Below are 20,903 nucleotides of genomic sequence, written 5' to 3'. Positions count from 1 at the left end.
ACGGCACACAACGTTTTCAGGGCTGCAAAGTTAAAATTTGTGCGGTCTGAATAACCAGAAAGGACATTTGCACCTGTTGTTTTTCCTCTCTTGTTGAGGGTTCAGAGAAGCTCTTGAAAATATTTGTGGGAAATACTTAACAGCTTAACTGCTCCATAAGCAATCGGACATTTCCAAAGTGCATAGGCTGATGCTGAATGTAAGTAAAGCCTCACTCAATCCACAGAGGTTTCATTTCTAAGTTACAAGGCTTATACTCTGACACATTTTAGTTTACATTGTCCCTCGGATCCTGTTAATGTTCTGACATATATTAATGCCACAGTGATTCCGGTATCTGTGAATCTCCCCCCAAAATGTAGTTAGAGCAAAACAGGTACTAGCCCCCGAGCGGTCTCATCCCTATAACACTGCACAAGGAGATTTCTTCATGGCTTCTGTGTAATGCTGGAAGCCCGGAGTTCTGAGATTAATATTCTCATCTGGGATGAGGGTCCCACTGTGAGTACCTCCCCAGACAGATATTTCGAAAGCACGAGCCCCGCCATCTCAGAGTCTGCTAGCCTGCCCCTTAGCTGCTCTCCTTACCTGAACACATCTTAGGCATGTAGCTTTCACCTTGTCCGTCTTCTAAATTGCTCACCATGCATCCATCTGCTTCCTAGCTTCTCAAATGAGCTAACAGCTCCCACCTGCTCCCATCTCTTCTGTTCCCTTTGTCCTGTAAGTTTATACAGCTTTGTCCCCTTTCTGCCATTTGAGGGGAGCTCCAGGCAGAGATAAATGCATTTTTTTATTCCATGTTTCTATTGCTCATTTTTATAAAAGCATACAGTCTAAAAGGGAATTTAGATATCATCTCTCCGATCCAGTGTTAGTTTCTTTTTTTGCAGTGGAATCTATCTTTTTCAAGACACAGCCCTATGTATAAGTCTAATTTATAAAACAGATAAAAGAGTGAAACTATTTTGGTTGAAGCTGGTAAAGGAGCAGGGTGTGCATCTCATTTCTCTTAAAAATATTTAAAAATATCTGTTAAGGGCCTCCTCTGCACCAGACACTGTGTCAGACTCTGGAGAAGCACAGATGAGCTGTGTAGACATGGGTTTCTGTTCTCTAGCTGCTCAGAGCCTTGTCGGCTCCTGGAGGTCCCCAAGGAACCCAGTCTGAATCTTACTGATCTAATCCAAAGTCTGGAGAAGAAAAATGACTTGGCCAAAGGAAAGCCTTCCTGGTCTTCAAATCCATACTTGGGAGTTAAATGTACCCAGTAAGTGTTACTGATGTGCAGTGGAACAGATTGTAGGGTGATGATCAGGAGAAAAAACCCAGGAACTATGTTTATGACCGAGGTTTCATACACAGAGACGTGGAATAAGCAACAAAAAGGATATAAACTGTGCATAAAGCTCCTAATAAAATAGTGGTGAATGTTTGCACACTTGAGCACTTGATCTTTATTCCTGCCATTCCCTGTGAGGAGATTGCTTTTGGTCATGCAGTTAAAAACTTTAAAAACCCGAAGTTGAATTTCAAAGAAAAAAATCTCAGCCTGTATATCCTCTGTCCTTCTACCCATGTCAGGTGTGACAATTTATTGTCTACTGCTAGAAGTTTCCACAGTTGGACTTTTTCAGATTGAAGAAAAAGAAGGAGAAACTAAGAAATAGTAAAAGCACAGCTGTCCCATTTATTGAGACGGACAATGCTAAAGAAATTTCAGCTTTGTTTTTCAGACTAAATCGCTTCCAGGGACTGGCTGACCTTCAGAGTGATGGTCCTTGCAACTTGACTGAATGCGATCTGTTTCTACAGAAGAGTGAGATAGGAGATTCCTCTTCCGGGGAACCTGGAAAGTCTACTATTATGCGCTGCCAGGCCACCATTTGATCACAACAGACCACTGAATTCCAACCATTTCATCCTTGGAGACTGCCAGTCACTTACAGTAATAAATTTTGAGTTGCCTGGCCCTGGGCCAGACTTCTAACTTCTGTTGGCCTCAGTTTCCTCCTGTATAAAATGAAGAGGTTAGACTGAAATATCTGTAAGATTCCTTCCAAGTGGGGTGCCTGGGTGGCTCAGTCGGTTAAGCGTCTGCCTTCAGCTCAGGTCATGATCCCAGGGTCCTGGAATCGAGTCCCACATTGGGCTCCCTGCTCAGCAGGGAGCCTGCTTCTCCTTCTCCCTCTGCTGCTCCCCCTGCTTATGCTCCCTCTGTCAAATAAATAAATAAAATCTTAAAAAAAAAAAAAGATTCCTTCCAAGCTTTCTAATCCTCAGATATTCCATTAGAATCAGCAGGTAGCACTACATTTGGGAATCTGAAGCAACTTACCTAGAGAGGTGCAACCCAGGACATTTTCCAAACACCCGACCAGTGCTTCAATATCACTGTCCTGTCAAAACAAGAGGGATTTACTTCCATGTATGACAGAAGAATATTTATTGACATAAAAAATGTCTTGCCACATTTAGGCAAAACAAAACAAAAAAATCTGGTGGCAAAATTATTTGACAGTAAGATCCCATTAAAAATTTTTTTGCAATTGAAGTATAATTAACATACTGTGTTATATTAGTCTCAGGTGTACTAATAATGATTCAACATTTCCATACATGACTCAGTGCTCATCAAGGTAAGTGTAATCTTAATCCCCATCACCTATTTCATCCACCCCCCCACCTACCTCCCCTCTGACAACCACCAGTGTGTTTTCTGTACTTAAGAGCAGTTTTTTGTCTTTTTTTTCTGTTTGGTCATTTGTTTTGTTTCTTAAATTCCACATATGAGTGAAATCATGTGGTATTTGTCTTTTTATGACTTTATCTTTTTCTCAGTTAGCATAATATCCTCTAGGGCCATCCATGTTGTTGCAAATGGCAAGATTTCCTTCTTTTTCATGGCTGAGTAATATTCTATTATATATATATATATTCTATTATATATATTCTATTCTATAGTATATATATATATATACCACATCTTCTTTATCCATCTATCTATTGATGGACATTTGGGCTGCTTCCATATCTTGGCTACTGTAAGCAATGCTGCAATAAGCATAAGGGTGCATATATCTTTTCAATGTTTTTGTTTTCTTTGGGTAAATACCCAGTAGTGGAATTACTGAATCTTATGGTAATTCTGTTTCCAATTTTTTGAGGAACCTCCATACTGTTTTCACAGTGGTTGTACCAATTTGCATTCCCACCAACAGTGCATGAGGATTCTTTTTTCTCCATATCCTCACCAATATTTGTTATTTCTTGTGTTTTTTATTTTAGCTGTTCTGTCAGGTATAAAGTAATATCTCATTGTGGTTTTGATCTGCATTTCTCTGGTGATTAGTGATATTGAGCATCTTTTCACGTTGGCCATTGTATGTCTCTTTTGGAAAACTGTCTCTCCAATCCTCTGCCCATTTTTTAATTGGATTGTTTGGGTTTTTTGGTATTGAGTTGTATAATTTCTTTATATATTTTGGATATTAACCCCTTCTCAGATATATCTGCAAAGATCTTCTCCTGTTCAGCAGACTGCCTTTTTGTTTTGTCAATGGTTTCTTTCACTGTGCAAAAGCTTTTTATCTTGGTGTAGTATGATCCAATTTTTTAAGAGAAAAATACCTATATCTATATGTATAGCTATATCTCACTCTTTCCATCTCTATCAATCTATAGATCTATTCCTCTATCTCTCTGATGGGAAGAACATACAATGAAAATGTTAATAGTGGTTTTGACTATAAGGTAAGATTATGGATGATCTTTATTTTCTCCTTTGTGTACTTATGTCTTTTCTAAATTTTCTATAATAAACAAATATTACTTATTTAATTTACAAAACAGTAAATGCTACTTAGAATGGGGAAAAGGGTTTTATTCAATCTATAATCTATTCAATGTATCAAAAATCAAATGAATATTTTTTTCCTAGGGAGTGTCTCTACCAGTTCTTCTTTGGAAATGTATGGTATTCAAGGGGTCATAAATCTAAGAATTGCACTTTTTATTTACCTTAACCTTCAATAAGAATCAGATACCCTCATGAGAGCTGGGGGAATCCCACAACTATATTTGGCAACAAATATTGTCTTTATTACAAAATAAATACCCGTCCTCTATCCAGGAGGCTGGAAATATCCACAGTAGCATCATAATGATCCGAGAAAATGGAACCACTTAATTATTTTCAGGTTTGTGGGTACACTGAGGGAAATCAATAATTTGTGTCTCACCTGCTCCATTTCAAAACAAGCAACACATTTCATACTGAAATAATTGTGAATTTTAGAAAAATGCACTGTGGTATAATAACACATTACATAAATGTGTTGTTTCATAATATAACATCTGGTAGGGTTTGGGCAGCCACTTTTTATGCATGTGGTGAAACCCAGCATCATTTCATGTTCCGATGTATAGAAGAGGCAATGATGAAGAAGGTATGTCTGGTCAATGCTGGTCAATGAGGTCAAAGCACTAACTAAAGACCCTGGTGTCCAGCCCAGGAATAGGGAGGGAGGGAGATTCAGAAGAGGAAAAAACAGATCCCTTCCTTCTTCTACACCCCCTGTAGTCTCCAAACTTAGCAGGGACAGCCTTGATTCAAAGAGGAACCCAGCAGAGACATCCTCTGTTGGAGGAAAAGCAAAGCACAGATTGGCACACACAGCTGACGACACCAACCTGGCAAGCCCCGCTTGCTCCTCCACTAAGTGTGCTGGCCTGGTCCAAGTGGCTTGATTTCCTAGGTCTTAATTTCTGCATCTGTGAAAGTAGGGGGTTGAATCGGCTGATGGTTAAGGGGCCTTCCAGCTCTAAAACCCAGCTCATCAGCAAAGAATTAGATGGACAGTGACTGTGTGGATTGTTTTCCAATATGGCTACAACAATCCTTCCCATCCCTTTGTTCCTATGCCATGCCTCACATCAAAAGTTAGACTCTCTTTCCCCATCCCTTAAGCTGGCCCTGTGACTTGCTCTGGGCCTCAGAATGTGGCAGAAGTGACGTTCTGTGGCTTTTATTACTAGGCCTTAAGAGGCCATGTAGCTTCCATTTTTATTATCTTGGAAGCCAACAACCATGTGAAGAAGTCCAGGCTTTTCTACTGGAGAGACACCATGGTGAGACGCCCTGCAGCATGAGAGGCCATGTGGAGGGAAACAGAGGCCCCCAACCAACAGCCAGCATCAATTGTCAGACATATGCATGAGGCCATCTTGGACCCCCCAAGCCAAGCTCCCAGCTAAATGCAGCCACATAAGTGACTTTAAACAACATCACATGGAACAGAAGAACTGTCTAGTGGGTCCAAGCAACCTACCTAGAGAATCATGAGAGACAATAAATCACTGTTTTAAGCCATTAAGTTTTGGAGCGTTTCATTACTCAGTAAAAGATAACTGAGACCCTAAATAAACTGAGATCATTGACCAAGTGTTTCATGTATTTATGTCTCCAGCACCTAGCATGGCCCTGGGAGCATGGCAAATGCTAAATGCTCACCTGTGCAGGTCTCTTCCAGACTCAGTGATTTGCAAGGAAGTGAAACAGAAGAATGGCATTGACTCTTTAAATCATAGTCTAACCCTAGTTGGACAGCAGGGTTCTCCCCACTCAAAGTACATCCTTATTGGGAAAGTAGAAGAAAAAGCATACTACTTCTTAATTCTGTGGCCTCAGTCAAGTTGGTTAACCTCTCCAAATGTCATTTTCCTTCATTGTAAAATGAGAATAATGTCCTCTATCTCACACTGGGCTCTTATGAAAAACAAATGAAATAATAAAAAGCCTTTAGTAGAGGGTATGGCTTGTTGGAAATACCCAGTGGGTGGAAGAAGAGAGTTGGATAGAACAGGATGGGATGGGAAAAGAACAGAGACATAAAAGATTAAAAAGTCCCAATTACTGTGCCTGCCACAGAACATGGAGATTCCCAATAACTATTTGAGTTGAGTCAAAGAAACAGAAATGGCAAGAAACAGAGTCAGGCTGTAGGAGGCATCTGGATGGCTGGGACATATCAGTTATATCTTCCTAACACAGAGGACAGGGAACCCTTGTGGGGAGGGGAGAAATAATTCTAATACAATTGAATGAATGAATACTAACTTTTACTGAAGTCTTAATATGTGCCATTGTTCCACCAGCTTACATGTATTAATTCATTTAAACTCAACTAAGTGGTGCTATTTTTCTCCCCATTTAACCGTTGAGAAAACTGAGGCACAGATAGGCTCCATAATGTGACTAGGTTCATGCAACTAGTAAGAGGTGGAACAGGTGGTGTTCTCCAGAGCTTGAATTCTTCTTAGTCACTACAGTATACAAACATAGTAGAAGGCAGGGCTCCAAACCCAAACAGAGCTTCACAATATTACTGGAGGAACCAGGGTGCAAACTCATGAAAAAAACTCAAAAATAATTATTTGCTGATATATATATATATATATATATATATATGCAATATAATGCAGCCTGGGGACAAAATGCAGCTACAGAGGGGCTGGGTGCAGAGGGGTGGGTTCTTCATCAATGGCTTCCAACTCCAGGTTCTAAGAGAACTTGAAGCAAAACATCAGTTCTCTGTCTAAATACGGCCTCAACAAGCAGGTTGTGCATTCCCTTGGTGGAGTAAGCAAACACAGTCATGGGCCATGAGCTCTGCCAATTTCCCTTCTCGCCCTGAAGACTGGGGCCCCAGAGATCATGGACAATGACTGAGCTCAACTTACATTCCCAACAAACGACAAGTCACTTTCTGTCTCTAAGATGCAGATTAATTAGGGCATTAAGACCCAAACTCCAACTGTACCCACTGAACACTTTTTAAAATTCTGAAATAACATTAGACTTACAGGAAAGTTGCAGAAGCCATACAAAATTCCCATATACCCTTCACCTTGATGTCAGTGTGCCATGTTTACATGCTCATTCCCCCATCTATTTATACACACCAAGGTTTCTCTACCTTGGTGCCATTGACGTTTTGGGCCAGATAATTCTGAGTATATTACAGGACACTTAGCAGCATTCTTGGCTTCAACCCATTAGACGCCAATAAAACACTCCCATCATCCCTCCGTGGATTTCCACATCCAACCCTGGGATGTGGAAATCAAACATGTCATCAGGCACTGCCAAATGTCTCCCGAGGGACAAAATCTCCCCTGATTATCTACATACAGCTCTATCTCCCCATATGTATTTTTTTCTACTGGTTAAATCTGGAACAACTTGGTGATCAAAATAAATGACATTAATAGATTAATAAGCCACAGAATTAGATAAGATGCCAACTGTACTTTTTTAACATTTAAATGAAACTTTCTGTATTTTGAAAAAGAGACAACTCATTACAAAGTCAGGTTCTCCTTTTTTTTTTTTTTACATCAAATAATTTAGGAAAGGAGTTAAAGAGCTTGTTTTACTGTGTTGCAACTTAATTTAGCAATAAACTCATTCCTTGTGTTGCAGAAATTACCATTTAGTTGAACATAAAAGACCCCAGTAGAAATATATCCACCCGCAGGAGAAAGGAGGAAAAATGGAAATGAATACCATGCCTTTTTAAAGATGTTTCCCGCTATTCTGCGCCGCGTTTGCACTTTGGCAAGAAGTTCAGTCATGGAAAACACCTTGCAGGAGCATATTATGCCTGGTACAATGTGGGGATTATGCTGTTGACTGGAACCTGTGCATTTCCTCACTGTTTCACAATTTAAGTTGATCTCTGCCAGAGCTAAGTGGCCTAAGAGAGCAACCACATCCAGATAGAAGCCAAATTACAGTGCTACCAGCCTGCGCTCATTTCAGCCAAGTGCCAGAAAGCCAAATTTCAAATGCTGTGAAGATGACATTATGGTTCTTTTGCTGATGAATTTAGACACTCTTCAAGCCTCCTTCCCCCAGAACCACCAACTCTTCTCTAACAGGAACGGGCCTTTGAGGAAGGAGGAACATCAGGTAAGACTCAGTTCTGAAAAACTGTCCCACAGATTCAAGTTCAGTCAAACACCCAGATTTTTTCCAGAAACAGATGCAGCAATTTGGCCAGTGAATTCGAAATTGCTCCTCAGGGGAAAAGGTAGCTGTTCTGAAAAGGTCAGTGGGATCTGTAATGTACGTGAGACCTAGTAGCACCTGCTCAACGGCCACAGAGAAAGCTATGACATCTGGGGCAACCTTGCCTTTGAAACAATGTTTACATAGAGATATTAAAAATAATATGTCCTCTAATAATTCATATTTATGTTTTATTCTGGAAAAGAATAGAAAATTCTCAAAAGAAAATAAATACCACCAAAGAAACCCATCACTACTGACGCAACACTCACAAAAATATACACCCATATCTAGTCAGTCTTTTCTACATAGATCTTTCAGATATTTGAAATTATACTGTAGATGTATGGTATACATGGAATACACAGACACCCATGCATTTTTTTTTATTCTTATGTTAATCCCCATACATTACATCATTAGTTTTAGATGAAGTGTTCCATGATTCATTGTTTGTGCATAACACCCAGTGCTCCATGCAGAATGTGCCCTCCTCAATACCCACCACCAGGCTAACCCATCCTCCCACCCCCCTCCCCTCTAGAACCCTGTTTGTTTTTCAAAGTCCATCGTCTCTCATGGTTCGTCTACCCCTCCGATTTCTCCCGCTTCATTCTTCCCCTCCTGCTACCTTCTTCTTCTTCTTTTTTTTTTTTCCTTAACATAGATTGCATTATTTGTTTCAGAGGCACAGATCTGAGATTCAACAGTCTTGCACAATTCACAGCGCTTACCAGAGCACATAGCCTCCCCAGTGTCTATCACCCAGTCACCCCATCCCTCCCACCCCACCCCCCACTCCAGCAACCCTCAGTTTGTTTCCTGCAATTAAGAATTCCTCATATCAGTGAGATCATATGATACATGTCTTTCTCTGTTTGACTTATTTCACTCAACATAATACCCTCCAGTTCCATCCACGTCATTGCAAATGGCAAGATCTCATTCCTTTTGATGGCTGCATAATATTCCATTGTATATATATACCACCTCTTCTTTATCCATTCATCTGTCGATGGACATCTTGGCTCTTTCCACAGTTTGGCTATTGTGGACATTGCTGCTATAAACATCAGCCCTTCGGATCCCTACTTTTGTATCTTTGGGGTAAATACCCAGTAGTGCAATTGCTGGATCATATTTTCAACTTTTTGAGGAACCTCCATACAGTTTTCCAGAGTGGCTGCACCAGCTTGCATTCCCACCAACAGTGGAGGAGGGTTCCCCTTTCTCCGCATCCCTGCCAACATCTGTCGTTTCCTGACTTGTTAATTTTAGCCATTCTGACTGGTGTGAGGTGGTATCTCATTGAGGTTTTGATTTGGATTTCCCTGATGCCGAGCGATATTGAGCACTTTTTCATGTGTCTGTTGGCCATTTGGATGTCTTCTTTGGAAAAATGTCTGTTCATGTCCCATGCATTTTTGTTTGGACTTTCATCCCATGCTATTAAGAATTCTTCAGAAACATAATTTGAATAGCAGCATAATCTTGTGCTGTATAGCCATATTGCATTTCTTTATCTGTGCCCCCATCACTGGACATCTGGTTGCTTCCACTTTTTTTGTTGTAAGTACTATTGCAGTGACTATCTTTGTACATAAATCTTGGCCCCATGTGTAATATTATTTCTTTAGGTTAGTGGAATTATTGAGCCAAAGATTGTGAACATTTAGAAACTGTCCTCTTTTCTCTGTTCTCACCCTTTACTTCATGTTCCCACCCATCCCAAGGAGTGCATTTTCTCCACAAGGAGCTCCTTCCTACTTTGTTTCATCCTCCTCTCACAAAAATTTGCTTTCTCTCAAGAAACGATACGGTAGATCCACGAAAGCCCAAGACGCTTGACCAGGCTCGTGTGTTATCTCAGGATATTTGTGTTTCAATAAGGGATACAACCTCAAATCAGAGGAATGAATTTCTAATAGCAAAAGTTTAGTCAGCAGAAAGCAAGAATGTCAAAGGAGAAAATCAGGTGGTATCTTTACAGAGCCATAAAAATCACACTGCATAGATTCTCATTTAATTATCAGCAAGTTCTGTCTGACTAAATAATCCAGGCTATCTCCTCATCTTAGAGCTAGTTATGGTGAAAGATTTAGTTCACACACACAGAAAGGTGTCACTCCATTACCCAGTTTATTCTGTTCAGGAAACATTTACTGAATACTAGTTATGCACCAAATGTATACAAAGATGAGGGAGACAGATGCAGGCTTAGCCCACCTTTTGGGGACAGATAATCCATTTCCATAGATGGGAGATAAGAGAGTGCATGAGCAGAGGCTAGGAGGGATGATCTTCTGTCCCCGGGTATCCCAGACCATCCTCTTTCAGCAGTAAATTCCCCCATTATTTCCCCTGCAATGCACGTTCTCCACCATCAGGTGGCTGGTGGGATCGCAGAAGCCAAACTGGGAAACCAGGACAAAGGCCCTGCTTTTCTATTAAAAGAGAAAGAGCCACACATTAAAAGTGAACAAATGAAAATCCAACAGCTACCGTAGCTCGAGCCACCGTCATCTCTTGCCTGGACCACCCGACAACTTCCTTATTTCTCTGCTCTGCTGTGGCATCACATTAATCCATTTCCCTCACAAGAGCCACTGCTTTGTTGCTGTGCATGGAATACAGTCCTGTATGCAGAAGGAAATCCTGTCATGGCTTGCCACGCCCTGTGTGATCCAGCTCCTCTTGATCTTTCCAACCTCACGTCTTCCCGCCTTCTCTCCTGTTCACTATGCTCCAGCCACACCGCTGGCTTTTCTTCAAACGCATCGGGATCTTTTGCACCTTGGGGCCTTTCTCATTGGCTGAGAATGCTCTGGCCTCATATATTTAAGTGACTATCTTCCTCATCCTTCAGATCTCGACGTTCTGTCACCACCGGCTCAGAAGTTCACTGAGCACCTATCTAAATTACATTTCCACCACTGCTTTAGTGAGCCCTATTGCGGTGCTCTGTTTCTTTTGATTCACTTATCCAAAGACAAAATTAATGTTTTGTTCGTTATTGTGAGCTCCGTGAGTGCAGGACCATGCCCACTGAGTAATTATTAGCTCAGAGCTGGGCACACAGGAAGCAATCAATAAACCTTTTTTGAATATGTTGATGAAAGAAAAGCCACACCAAGACAACAAACAGAATACTCCTGTTTCTACCTCACCATGCAGGTTTTACTTAAATTCAGAGTTCTCAATCCTGTGCAAACTTTGAATGCATTTCCCCCATTCAATTCTTTCAGAGGCTTTTATTTGCAGAGCTTCCTTCTGAGCCACCTGACAGTACATCTTCTGCTGCTGTCATTTTTTTTTTTTTTTTTTTTTTTGGCTCTCAGATGTTCTATCTTAAGGCTATTCTCTGACTCCTTCTGAGCTGACCCCAGAGACAGATAGGACCTTACAGGCTACCCACAAACCAGAACTTCCTTTGGTGAAATCCCTCTCATGAGTCTTCTGGGAAACTTCCTGTTGCTACCTTCCAAATGTCCCAAAATGATGAATGTGCTTTCAGAAGATGAGCCCACTGTGGGCTGAAGCCTTGCTCCAAGTTCTCCTTCCCTGTGACCACGGCCGGGTACACACCACTAGGCACTGTGGATGCACAACTACTGAGGAATAAAAGCCTCCTGTGGAGCACGTAAGTGTCAGGTATAGAATTTCTCGTTCCAAATTTAGCTTTCTACTCATTAGTCTCTCAGGCTTTCCTTGCTTCGTGGTTGGTCCTTCCTGGGGCTGGTTCACTATCCTTCCCAATTCCATATTCTTGTAGGCCCCACGTTATTTGTCCTACAGAGCCTATGACCCATAAGGAATTGGACCTTTACTCTCTGGGTCACAGATCTATCTACCTTGGCCTCAATGAAACTATACCTCATCAACGCAATTTATAGAAAGCATACCTGCTGCTACTAAACAACATGTTGTTTTACTAAACAACATGTACTGACATCTACCAAGTATGTGCCAAAGAACTTTTTAAAAGGAATCTATGAAAATATGTCTTGGCAACGTGGTCTATGGTATCTTGGAGATTCATAACCTTCATGAACATATTGAAAGCTCTGAAAGGCCTTCTAGTAAAGATCTAAAACCTTGTTTAACATTGTGTTTCCCAAACCTAATTGCCCGTGAAACCCAGTTCATTCTATAGAAGTCCCAGGAACATTCTTTGGAAATCCTCACATGGATAAATACATTAACAGAGCTTCCTGTTCTATACACTCTAGGATCCCCAGTGTCTTTACTGAATCAGTACTGGAACTTCTGCAAGCTACCTGTCTTTACTCTTTTGTTCAAGTAAAAATTTTCTACTGTGAGAACCTCTATTCTATTATACATAAATTCCTCTCATTGGAGGAAAGATTGCTTTAGTATCCTCAGCTCTAAAATGCCTAATTAATTTTTCAATTAAAACATGTCCTTAGTTCTTTCTTTGATATTAAAAAATAATGCTACTTTCCCACCACTGCCCTCAAATCACTTTCCTTAAAACATTTAGCAAGCACTAGCATTTTAACTAGCAGAGATTTACATGTAGTTACTTACATCCTGCTACTTCACAGTAGAATCAGGAACCTTTGGATTCTGGAGCAACTTCTAAAAAAAGGATGGAGCATGCTTTTGCTTTTTTCTCTGCAGAGGTTAACTGAAAGGATTTTTATACGTTAGCCTCGCAAACATAGGTCACAGATACCCAAAGGGATTTTAGGATGAAACTGGAAAAGTATTTTTGGAATCAGTAACTCACATTTGGTGAAAGCAGATCTGTATCATAGCCTGTGTTAATTTGAATATTAAAATTTAGTGTGCTTCGATGAATTTCTCAATCTCCTTTTTTTAAATGCAAGTGTAGTTGACATACAATATTATATTAGTTTCAGGTGTACAACATAGTGATTCAACATTTATATACATTACAAAGTGATCACCACAGTAAACTAGTTACCACTTCACTCTCCTTCTAATTGCTGACCTGTGGAGAAAAGCTTAAAAGGAGCAATGGAAACAGTTAACAGGAAACTCTTGCATGGGGTAATTTCTACCTCACAACTGTGAGAGGGAGGCTTTCCGATCTTGTTTCATATTTCTAAGAAGTGGAGCTCTTGGCCTGTTTCTAGTCACAGATCAGCTTTGGAGGTGAGGTGTAGATATGTAGTCCTCTCACCCAGTGATTCTCAAATTTCACTGTGTGCAGGAGTCATCCAGGGATCTGGCTAAGAATGCAGAATCTGATTCAGCAGGTCTGGAATAGGGCTGAGATTCTGCATTTTAACAAGGTCTCAACAGCAGCTGATGTTGCTGGCCCATGGACCACAATTCCAAGAGCAAACTTTAGCCAATATGAATGATTGGTGATAGTCTACTTATGAGCCTACCATGAGGATTGTACTAGAAAGATTCTCATTTATTCAATTAGTGTAAATGTTACTTTAAGCTGGGAAGAATTTCCATAAGCACTATTTTATTAACTCAAGACTTCAACTTCAGCACTAGTAACGTGTTGGGCTGGGTAATTCTTTGGGTGGGGTACTGTCATGTGCATTATAGGATGTTTAGCAGTATCCCTGGACCACTATTAGTATTCTCCCTCATCCAAGTTGTGACAATTAAACATGTCATCAGACATTTTCAAATACCGTCTGGAGGGCAAAACCCCCACTGTGCTGACGTGGAATCACTTGGCATCATGATATTTGTTGCAAGGTATTATAGATATGAGTTTATAGACTTTTTTTTTTAAAGATTTTATTTATTTGGCAGAGAGACACACTGAGAGAGGGAACACAAGCAGGGGGAGTGGGAGAGGGAAAAGCAGGCTTCTCGCGGAGCAGGGAGCCCGATGCGGGGCTTGATCCTAGGACCCTGGGATCATGACCTGAGCCGAAGGCAGACGCCTAATGACTGAGCCACCCAGGTGTCCTGAGTTTATATACTTTTAATTGACTTAATGTGGTTATATTTCACAACTCTGAAGTCATCTTCATGAAAAAATCAAGATGATTTCCACTAAGGACTATTTAAGTATTAAGACTAAGACATCTCTCCTTCCCTGCATGGCTTCCAGAACATGATGCCTTTTCCTTGCTCAGCTTTACATTTAAAATAGTGGGATGTGTATGGCATGTGTGTCTGTGTGTGTGTGTGGGGGGGGGGGGTTAACTATAGAACTTACATTAAAACCATAGATATTAATATATTAGATACTTTATACATAATATATGTTTGAAACAATAGCAAAATCTCCCCCTTTACTCTTGTTTTCATTCGAGAAATATGTGAAGAACTTTGGTGTGTATAGTACTAGATATGTTCATGAATGAGAGAGTGACAAAACTCAAAAGAATCACATTTATCATTGAGGTCTTCTGTGTCAGATACTTTAATAAATTGGATCTTGCATACACTGGAAATCAAAAGTTCAATTAAATGTTAGCTTTGAGTTAACACTTTTTTTTAACATTCTGAAGCCTTTCTCTGGGCCATAAAAAAAAAAAAAAATACCCAACCACCTATAATAGCCAACCACTTCTGTTGTTTCCCTAGTCAACTTACTATTGGTATAATTAGAGAATTCTGATCCTGAAAAACATAAAAATCTCCCAACCATAAAGAATTCAGTGGTGTACGCATTAATAAAAGAAAGGATAAGAACCATATAATCCTGTTAATAGATGCAGAAAAAGCATTTGACAAAATATAGCATCCATTCTTGATAAAAACCCTCAACAAAGTAGGGATAGATGGAACATACCTGAATATCATAAAGGCCATAGACAAAAGACTCACAGCTACTATCATCCTCAATGGGAAAACGGAGAGCCTTTCCCTTATGGTCAGAAACAAGACAAAGATGTCCACTCTCACCATTACTATTTAACATAGTACTGGAAGTCCTAGCCACAGCAATCAGACAACAAAAAGAAATAAAAGGCATCCAAGTCAGCAAGGAAGAAGTCAAACTGTCACTATTTGCAGACAAAGGCTCCACCAAAAAACTGCTAGAACTCATACATGAATTCAGCAAAGTTGGAGGATATGAAATCAATGTTCAGAAATCTGTTGCATTTCTATATAACAATAACAAAGTAGCAGAAAAAGAAAACAAGTTTATGCCATTTGCAGTTGCACCAAACCCAATAAGATACCTAGGAATAAACCTAACTAAAGAAGTAAAATATCTGCACTCTGAAAAGTATAGAACACTTATGAAGGAAATTTAAGAGGACACAAAGAAATGGAAAAGCATTCCATGCTCACGGATTGGAAGAACAGACATTGTTAAAATGTCTGTACTATCCAAAAGCGATCCAAACATTTAGTACAATCCCTATCAAAATACCACCAGCAGTTTTTCACAGAGCTAGAACAAACAATCCTAAAATTTTATGGAAGCACAAAAGACCCCAAATAGCCAAAGCAATCCTGAAAAAGAAAAACAAAACTGGAGGCATCATGATTCTGGACTTCAAGCTCTGTTACAAAGCTGTCATCATCAAGACAGTATGGTACTGGCACAAAACAGACACAAAGATCAAGGGAACAGAATAGAGAGCCCAGAAATGGACCCACAACAATGTGGTCAACTAATCTTTGACAAAGCAGGAAAGAATATCCAATGGAAAAAGTCCCTTCAACAAATGGTGTTGGGAAAACTGGACAGCAACATGCAGAAGAATGAAACTGGACCATTTTCTTACACCATACACAAAAATAAATTCAAAATGGATGAAAGACCTAAATGTGAGACAAAATCCTAGAGAACACAGGTAGAAACCTCTTTGACCTCAGCCATAGCAACTTCTTGCTAGACACATTGCTGGAGGCAAGGGAGACAAAAGCAAAAATGAACTATTGGGAGTTCATCAAGATAAAAAGATTCTGCACAGTGAAGGAAACAATCAACAAAACTAAAAGACAACCTACAGAATGGGAGAAGATATTTGCAAATGACATACCTGATAAAGGGTTGGTCTCCAGAATCTATAAAGAACTTATCAAACTCAGCACCCAAAAAACAAATAATCCAGTTAAGAAATGGGCAGAAGACACGAATAGATACTTTTCCAATGAAGGCATCCGGATGGCTAACAAACACAGGAAAAGATGCTCAACATCACTCATCATCAGGGAAATACAAATCAAAACCACAAGGAGATACCACCTCACATCTGTCAGAATGGCTAAAATCAACAACACAAGAAACAACAGGTGTTGGTGAGGATGCAGAGAAAGGGGAACCCACTAGCACTGTTGGTGGGAATGCAAACTGGTGCAGCCACTCTGGAGAACAGTATGGAGGTTCCTCAAAAAGTTAAAAATAGATCTACCTTATGAGCCAGCAACTGTACTACTAGGTATTTACTCAAGGATACAAAAATACAGATTCGAAGAGGTACATCTACCCCAATGTTTATAGCAGCATTATCAACAACAGCCAAACTATGGAGAGAGCTCAAACATCCATTGACTTATGAATGGATAAAGGAGATGTGGTATATATATAAAATGGAATACTACTCAGCGAACAAAAAGAATGAAATCTTGCCATTTGCAATGATGTGGATGGAGCTAGAGTATATCATGCTAAGTGAAATAAGTAAGAGAAAGACAAATACCATATGATCTCACTCATATGTGGAATTTAAGAAAGAAAATAGATGAACATATGGGAATGGGGAAAAGAAAAAAGGAAGAGAGGGAAACAAACTATAAGAGACTCTTAAGGATAGAGAACAAACTGAGGGTTGATGGAGGGAGGTGGGTGGGGGATGGGCTAGGCAGGTGATTGGTATTAAAGAACGCACTTGTGATGAGCACTGAGTGTTGTAAGTGATGAATCACTGAATCCTACTCCTGAAACCAATATTGCACTGTATGCTACCTAACTGAACTTTAACTTAAAAAAAAGAGAGAGAAAGAGTTCAGTGGTGTAGGGCAGTTTTCCCATCCAGGAAGAAGACTTTCTATGAGCATTATTTTGTTGGAATCTCATACTCTGATAGACTCAATGGACCAAATTCTCAATAACATCTGAACATGGATACTCAGTAACAGACCAGGGTAGTCAAAATGTAGTTACAAGGTTTATACCAAACCAGAACTACGCAGCATCCTACATTTTCACTGTTACTTCTTAGAGGCAAGCCCTAAATACTGTCATTTGTGATATATCACAAGCATTGGTTTGTTCCTTGGAATTCAAACTTTTATTTGAAAGTTGACAAGAAGCTGTTTTGAAAATATAATCCAAAAATGACACAACCATATTTCTAATTCAATATTCCTGCTAAAAAAAGAAAGAGAATCTTAATTTATCATCCATATCACTTAGGACAGTTTCAGCTACAAGTAACCAAAAACCTACATAAACCAGCTTAAACAAAGAGCCCCAATATGTTCCTTTCTATGCACTCTCAGACCCCTCTCCTCACACTTTTTGGCCAGAATTGATTGCATATTCATCTTAAACCAATCCCTAGCAAGTGGAGTGTGATGGCCAGATTGGCTGGAACGAATAGGATTTAGGATGTATCCAAATCATGAGGGGAGGCTGGCCACTGACGCAAAGCTGAGGCTCTGACATAATGGACCAAGGCAGAGGGGCACAGCCTAGTGGTTAAGAGCATGGGCTCTGGAACAAGCCTGCCTGAGTTTAAATCTGGCCTTGCCATTTGCCAGTCATGTGCCTTGAGCAAATTACTTAACCTATTCACACCTTCATTTCCCCATCTGTAAAATGGGTTGTTAGGAGGAATAAATGTTAGCATCTGTAAAGTACATTGCTCCATGCCTGGCACATATTAACTGTAATATGTGTTTGTTAAACAAAAAGCTCAAAAACGTTTATTTGGTACACAACCAGTATGTTCAGTTTCTTGGAATGAACGCAGCTTAACTTTCTGCTCAAATTGTTGGAATGGATAATGCAGTTGAAGAAATCTCTTTCTGAAGCAGTTTCACTTCTCAGGCTGTCGCTGACAGTCACTTATTATTCCGCTGAGGGAACAAAGCAATGAGAACCCACTCACAGAGAAGCCTAATCCCATGAGGCTTGTTGTCCAAAGTCTAAGGACATTTGATCTTCATCTGGATGAAGAAGAGATTGCAGAGGAAGGAGCCAAAGAGAGGCAAGGCATAGACGTAAAGACACTGTGTCTTTCACTCCTCCACTCTCCCCCGCTCCCCCCGACCCCGCGAATGTCTTCTCTTTGAAGCTGAATATACATATGGATAAAGAGATCTAGCAGTGATATCAGTAAAATGGTAACCAGTTCACAATACTGTGCCCTTCTTGGAATGAATTGTGAATGAATGAATGAATGAATGAATGGCAACTGGCTACCAGAAGACCTTACGTTGGGATGAGGGCTCAGCTTGAGCACCAATAGCCCTTAGCGATTGTACATCTACCTTTAGACATTCTCAAGAACATCCCAGAGAGTTCTTCTTCTGCTTCCTGCTCCCAGACCTTGAGGTGGTGAAAACCCAACCATCTATCTACATCTAGCACCCTCAGCACTCTCCTGGCAGGTGGGCTATGCTGACTCCCAAAGGCATACCACAGAAGGCTGGACAGTTAGCAGCCCAGACATAAACAGTTGCACAGCTATGAAGTGTTTAAGTTTCCTGGGGCTGAAGGACACACAGGATGAGTGGGAATGGGTACCTACATGGTGTGCTGCCAGGCCCAACACCTCTGTGGAACAATTCCAAGCAAAGATCCATAAATGTATGGACAAAGTGGACATAACCACCCATTAGAGCTCCAGCCACAGAGGGGAGCTCAGCTAAGCTTCATCTCACTCAGACCCTTGGGCACATCCTCCTACTCAAGGGTCCCTATGTCATTGGGTGTGAGGGTGTGAAGGGGCTGATTTCTTTTACTTCTTGGTCACCTGTCTTGTCAGAGTCATCCCACAGGGTGAGAACAAACCATACAGAACCCTTTTCCCCACTCATGCTCAGTCATTCTGGACTCCCTTTTTTCCCTAAGACACCTCATCTGAGTGTACCCAGGACCTCCTTGAAGCTGGAAAGTCATGCATGGGCTACAAGGAGCCAAAGAAACAGCCTTGATACAGGCTGACTTACAAGTGTCACAATATATGTATGAATATCACAATTCTGGTGTAGTGTCTTTGGTAGTTTTTCTTGCCTCGATGACATTGTTGATATGTATTATTTTTATTGAGGTAAAATTTGCATGCAGTGGAATGCCCAGATCTCCCGTGTACAATACCCATGTAGCCACCACTCCCAACAAGATAAAGAACACCTCTATCATCCCTGAAATTACCCTCAGACCCCCTTTCAGCCAATCCCCCCTTCCACTGCCACTGTTGTTCTGATTTCTACTGCCGTAGATTCATTTTAAGACTTGATTTCAATTGCCCTTCAGTGGATTGCCCTGCACTTAAAATAAAATCCATTCTCCTTACAAGACCATGATGTAGCTATTGCTGGCCTGACCTCTCCAACCACATTGATCTTCTTGCTTACTATGCAATTTCTCAAACTTGCCAAGCCCTCTCATGACCTGCGCCTTCCTATACACCCTTCCCCCTCTCTGAAACTCTCCTCTCCCAACTCTGTTTCTTTACATCAAAGGGCTGGCTGTTTCCATCCTTCAGGTCACAGCTGAGAAGCCCTCTTCTAGAAAGTTCCTGAATCCCCTCTCAGTAGGTGTTCCCCCCCCCAAAAAAAGCCCATTTCCTCCATCACTTCAACTTCTTCCTTTCCTCATTGCTCTAGCTGTTTGTGTCCTGGCTTATTGGCTACCTCTACCACTAGCTTGTCCACTGCAGGCATTCATTCATCCATTTACTCCACAATATCTGCTCAGTGTTTACTCTGTGCTAAACACTGTTCAAGGTGCTGGGAATACAGCAGTGATACAAACAGAATCTTTGCCCGACTGGCTTACATTCTAGTAGGGGGGAGACAGACCATAAATGAGTAAGCAAAAAATAAACAGTGGTAGGTCAATAGTGATAAGGTTTATGGAGGAAAATAAAGCAGGGAAAGGACACAAGGACTTCTCAGACCAGCAAGGGCCATTTTATCTCAGAATGAGTCCTCCCCAATATGACGGCATGTAAGCACAGACTTGAAGGTAGAGAGGGAGCAAAATGATTTATGTATCTGGAGGGGAGGGCATTCCAGGCTTTCAATGGCAGGAACATGCCTGGCATGTTCCAGAAATAGGAAGGAGGCTAATATGACTAGAGTGGGGTGGGCGAGGGTGATTCTCACAGTGACCGAAGGGAGGGGTTCTTCCATGGGTGATGATGGGATGCCGCAAGGCCATTTTGAACAGACTTGTGCCTTTTCGCTTGAGTGAGGTATGGGGGGAGGGTTACTGGGAGGTCAGTTAGAAGCTACTGCAATCTTACACTGGGGAGGCGACGGTGGCTCTGGCAGTAGGGGTAGAGGTGTTAAGTAGTGATCATCTTCTAAACATCGAGTCAATAGGTTTTGTTTATGGATTGGAAGTGGAACATAAGTGAAAGGACATGCAAGAGTCAGTGTTGACTAAGGAGGAGCTGATTTGGACTGGGGCTGGGGTCTATTTGTTCACTTTTGGATAAGCTTAGTTGAGGATGTCTATCAGAAGTCCACATGACACCTACCCCCACTCCCAGGCAGACTGGGGATGTGAATCTGGAGACAGAACTGAAGAATGGAAGACACACATTTGGGAGTTGACAGTCTATGGATACTCGTAAATACAGGAGACTGGGTGAGATGTCCATGAAGGTGGCATTGTTTCTGTTTTTCACTACCTTCCACCCAGTGCCTAGAACCCTCAGCTATGTGATGTATAAATGTA

General features: G+C 40.9%; 1 protein-coding gene across 2 annotated transcripts in view; it reads right to left on the bottom strand.

Annotated features, from left to right (window-relative positions):
- Positions 1–20,903, bottom strand: part of NEK11 (NIMA related kinase 11) — a 240,919-nt gene that overhangs the window by 64,403 nt on the left and 155,613 nt on the right. The window contains exons 14-15 of one of the 2 annotated variants that reach the window (XM_034994615.1): positions 4,693–4,773; positions 2,339–2,399 (exon numbers count right to left, since the gene is read on the bottom strand). In XM_034994615.1, coding sequence (XP_034850506.1) covers positions 2,339–2,399; positions 4,693–4,773 — 142 coding nt within the window. The remainder of the gene's footprint in view (positions 1–2,338; positions 2,400–4,692; positions 4,774–20,903) is intronic. The other variant, XM_034994618.1, reaches the window with a different exon arrangement.

The sequence above is a fragment of the Mirounga leonina genome, unplaced genomic scaffold (assembly GCF_011800145.1).
Source record: "Mirounga leonina isolate KUSES-001 unplaced genomic scaffold, KU_Mleo_1.0 Mir_115, whole genome shotgun sequence".
NCBI lineage: Eukaryota > Metazoa > Chordata > Mammalia > Carnivora > Phocidae > Mirounga > Mirounga leonina.
The sequence above is the reverse complement of the archived record's forward strand: the minus strand, read 5'-3'. Positions and strand labels throughout refer to the sequence as shown.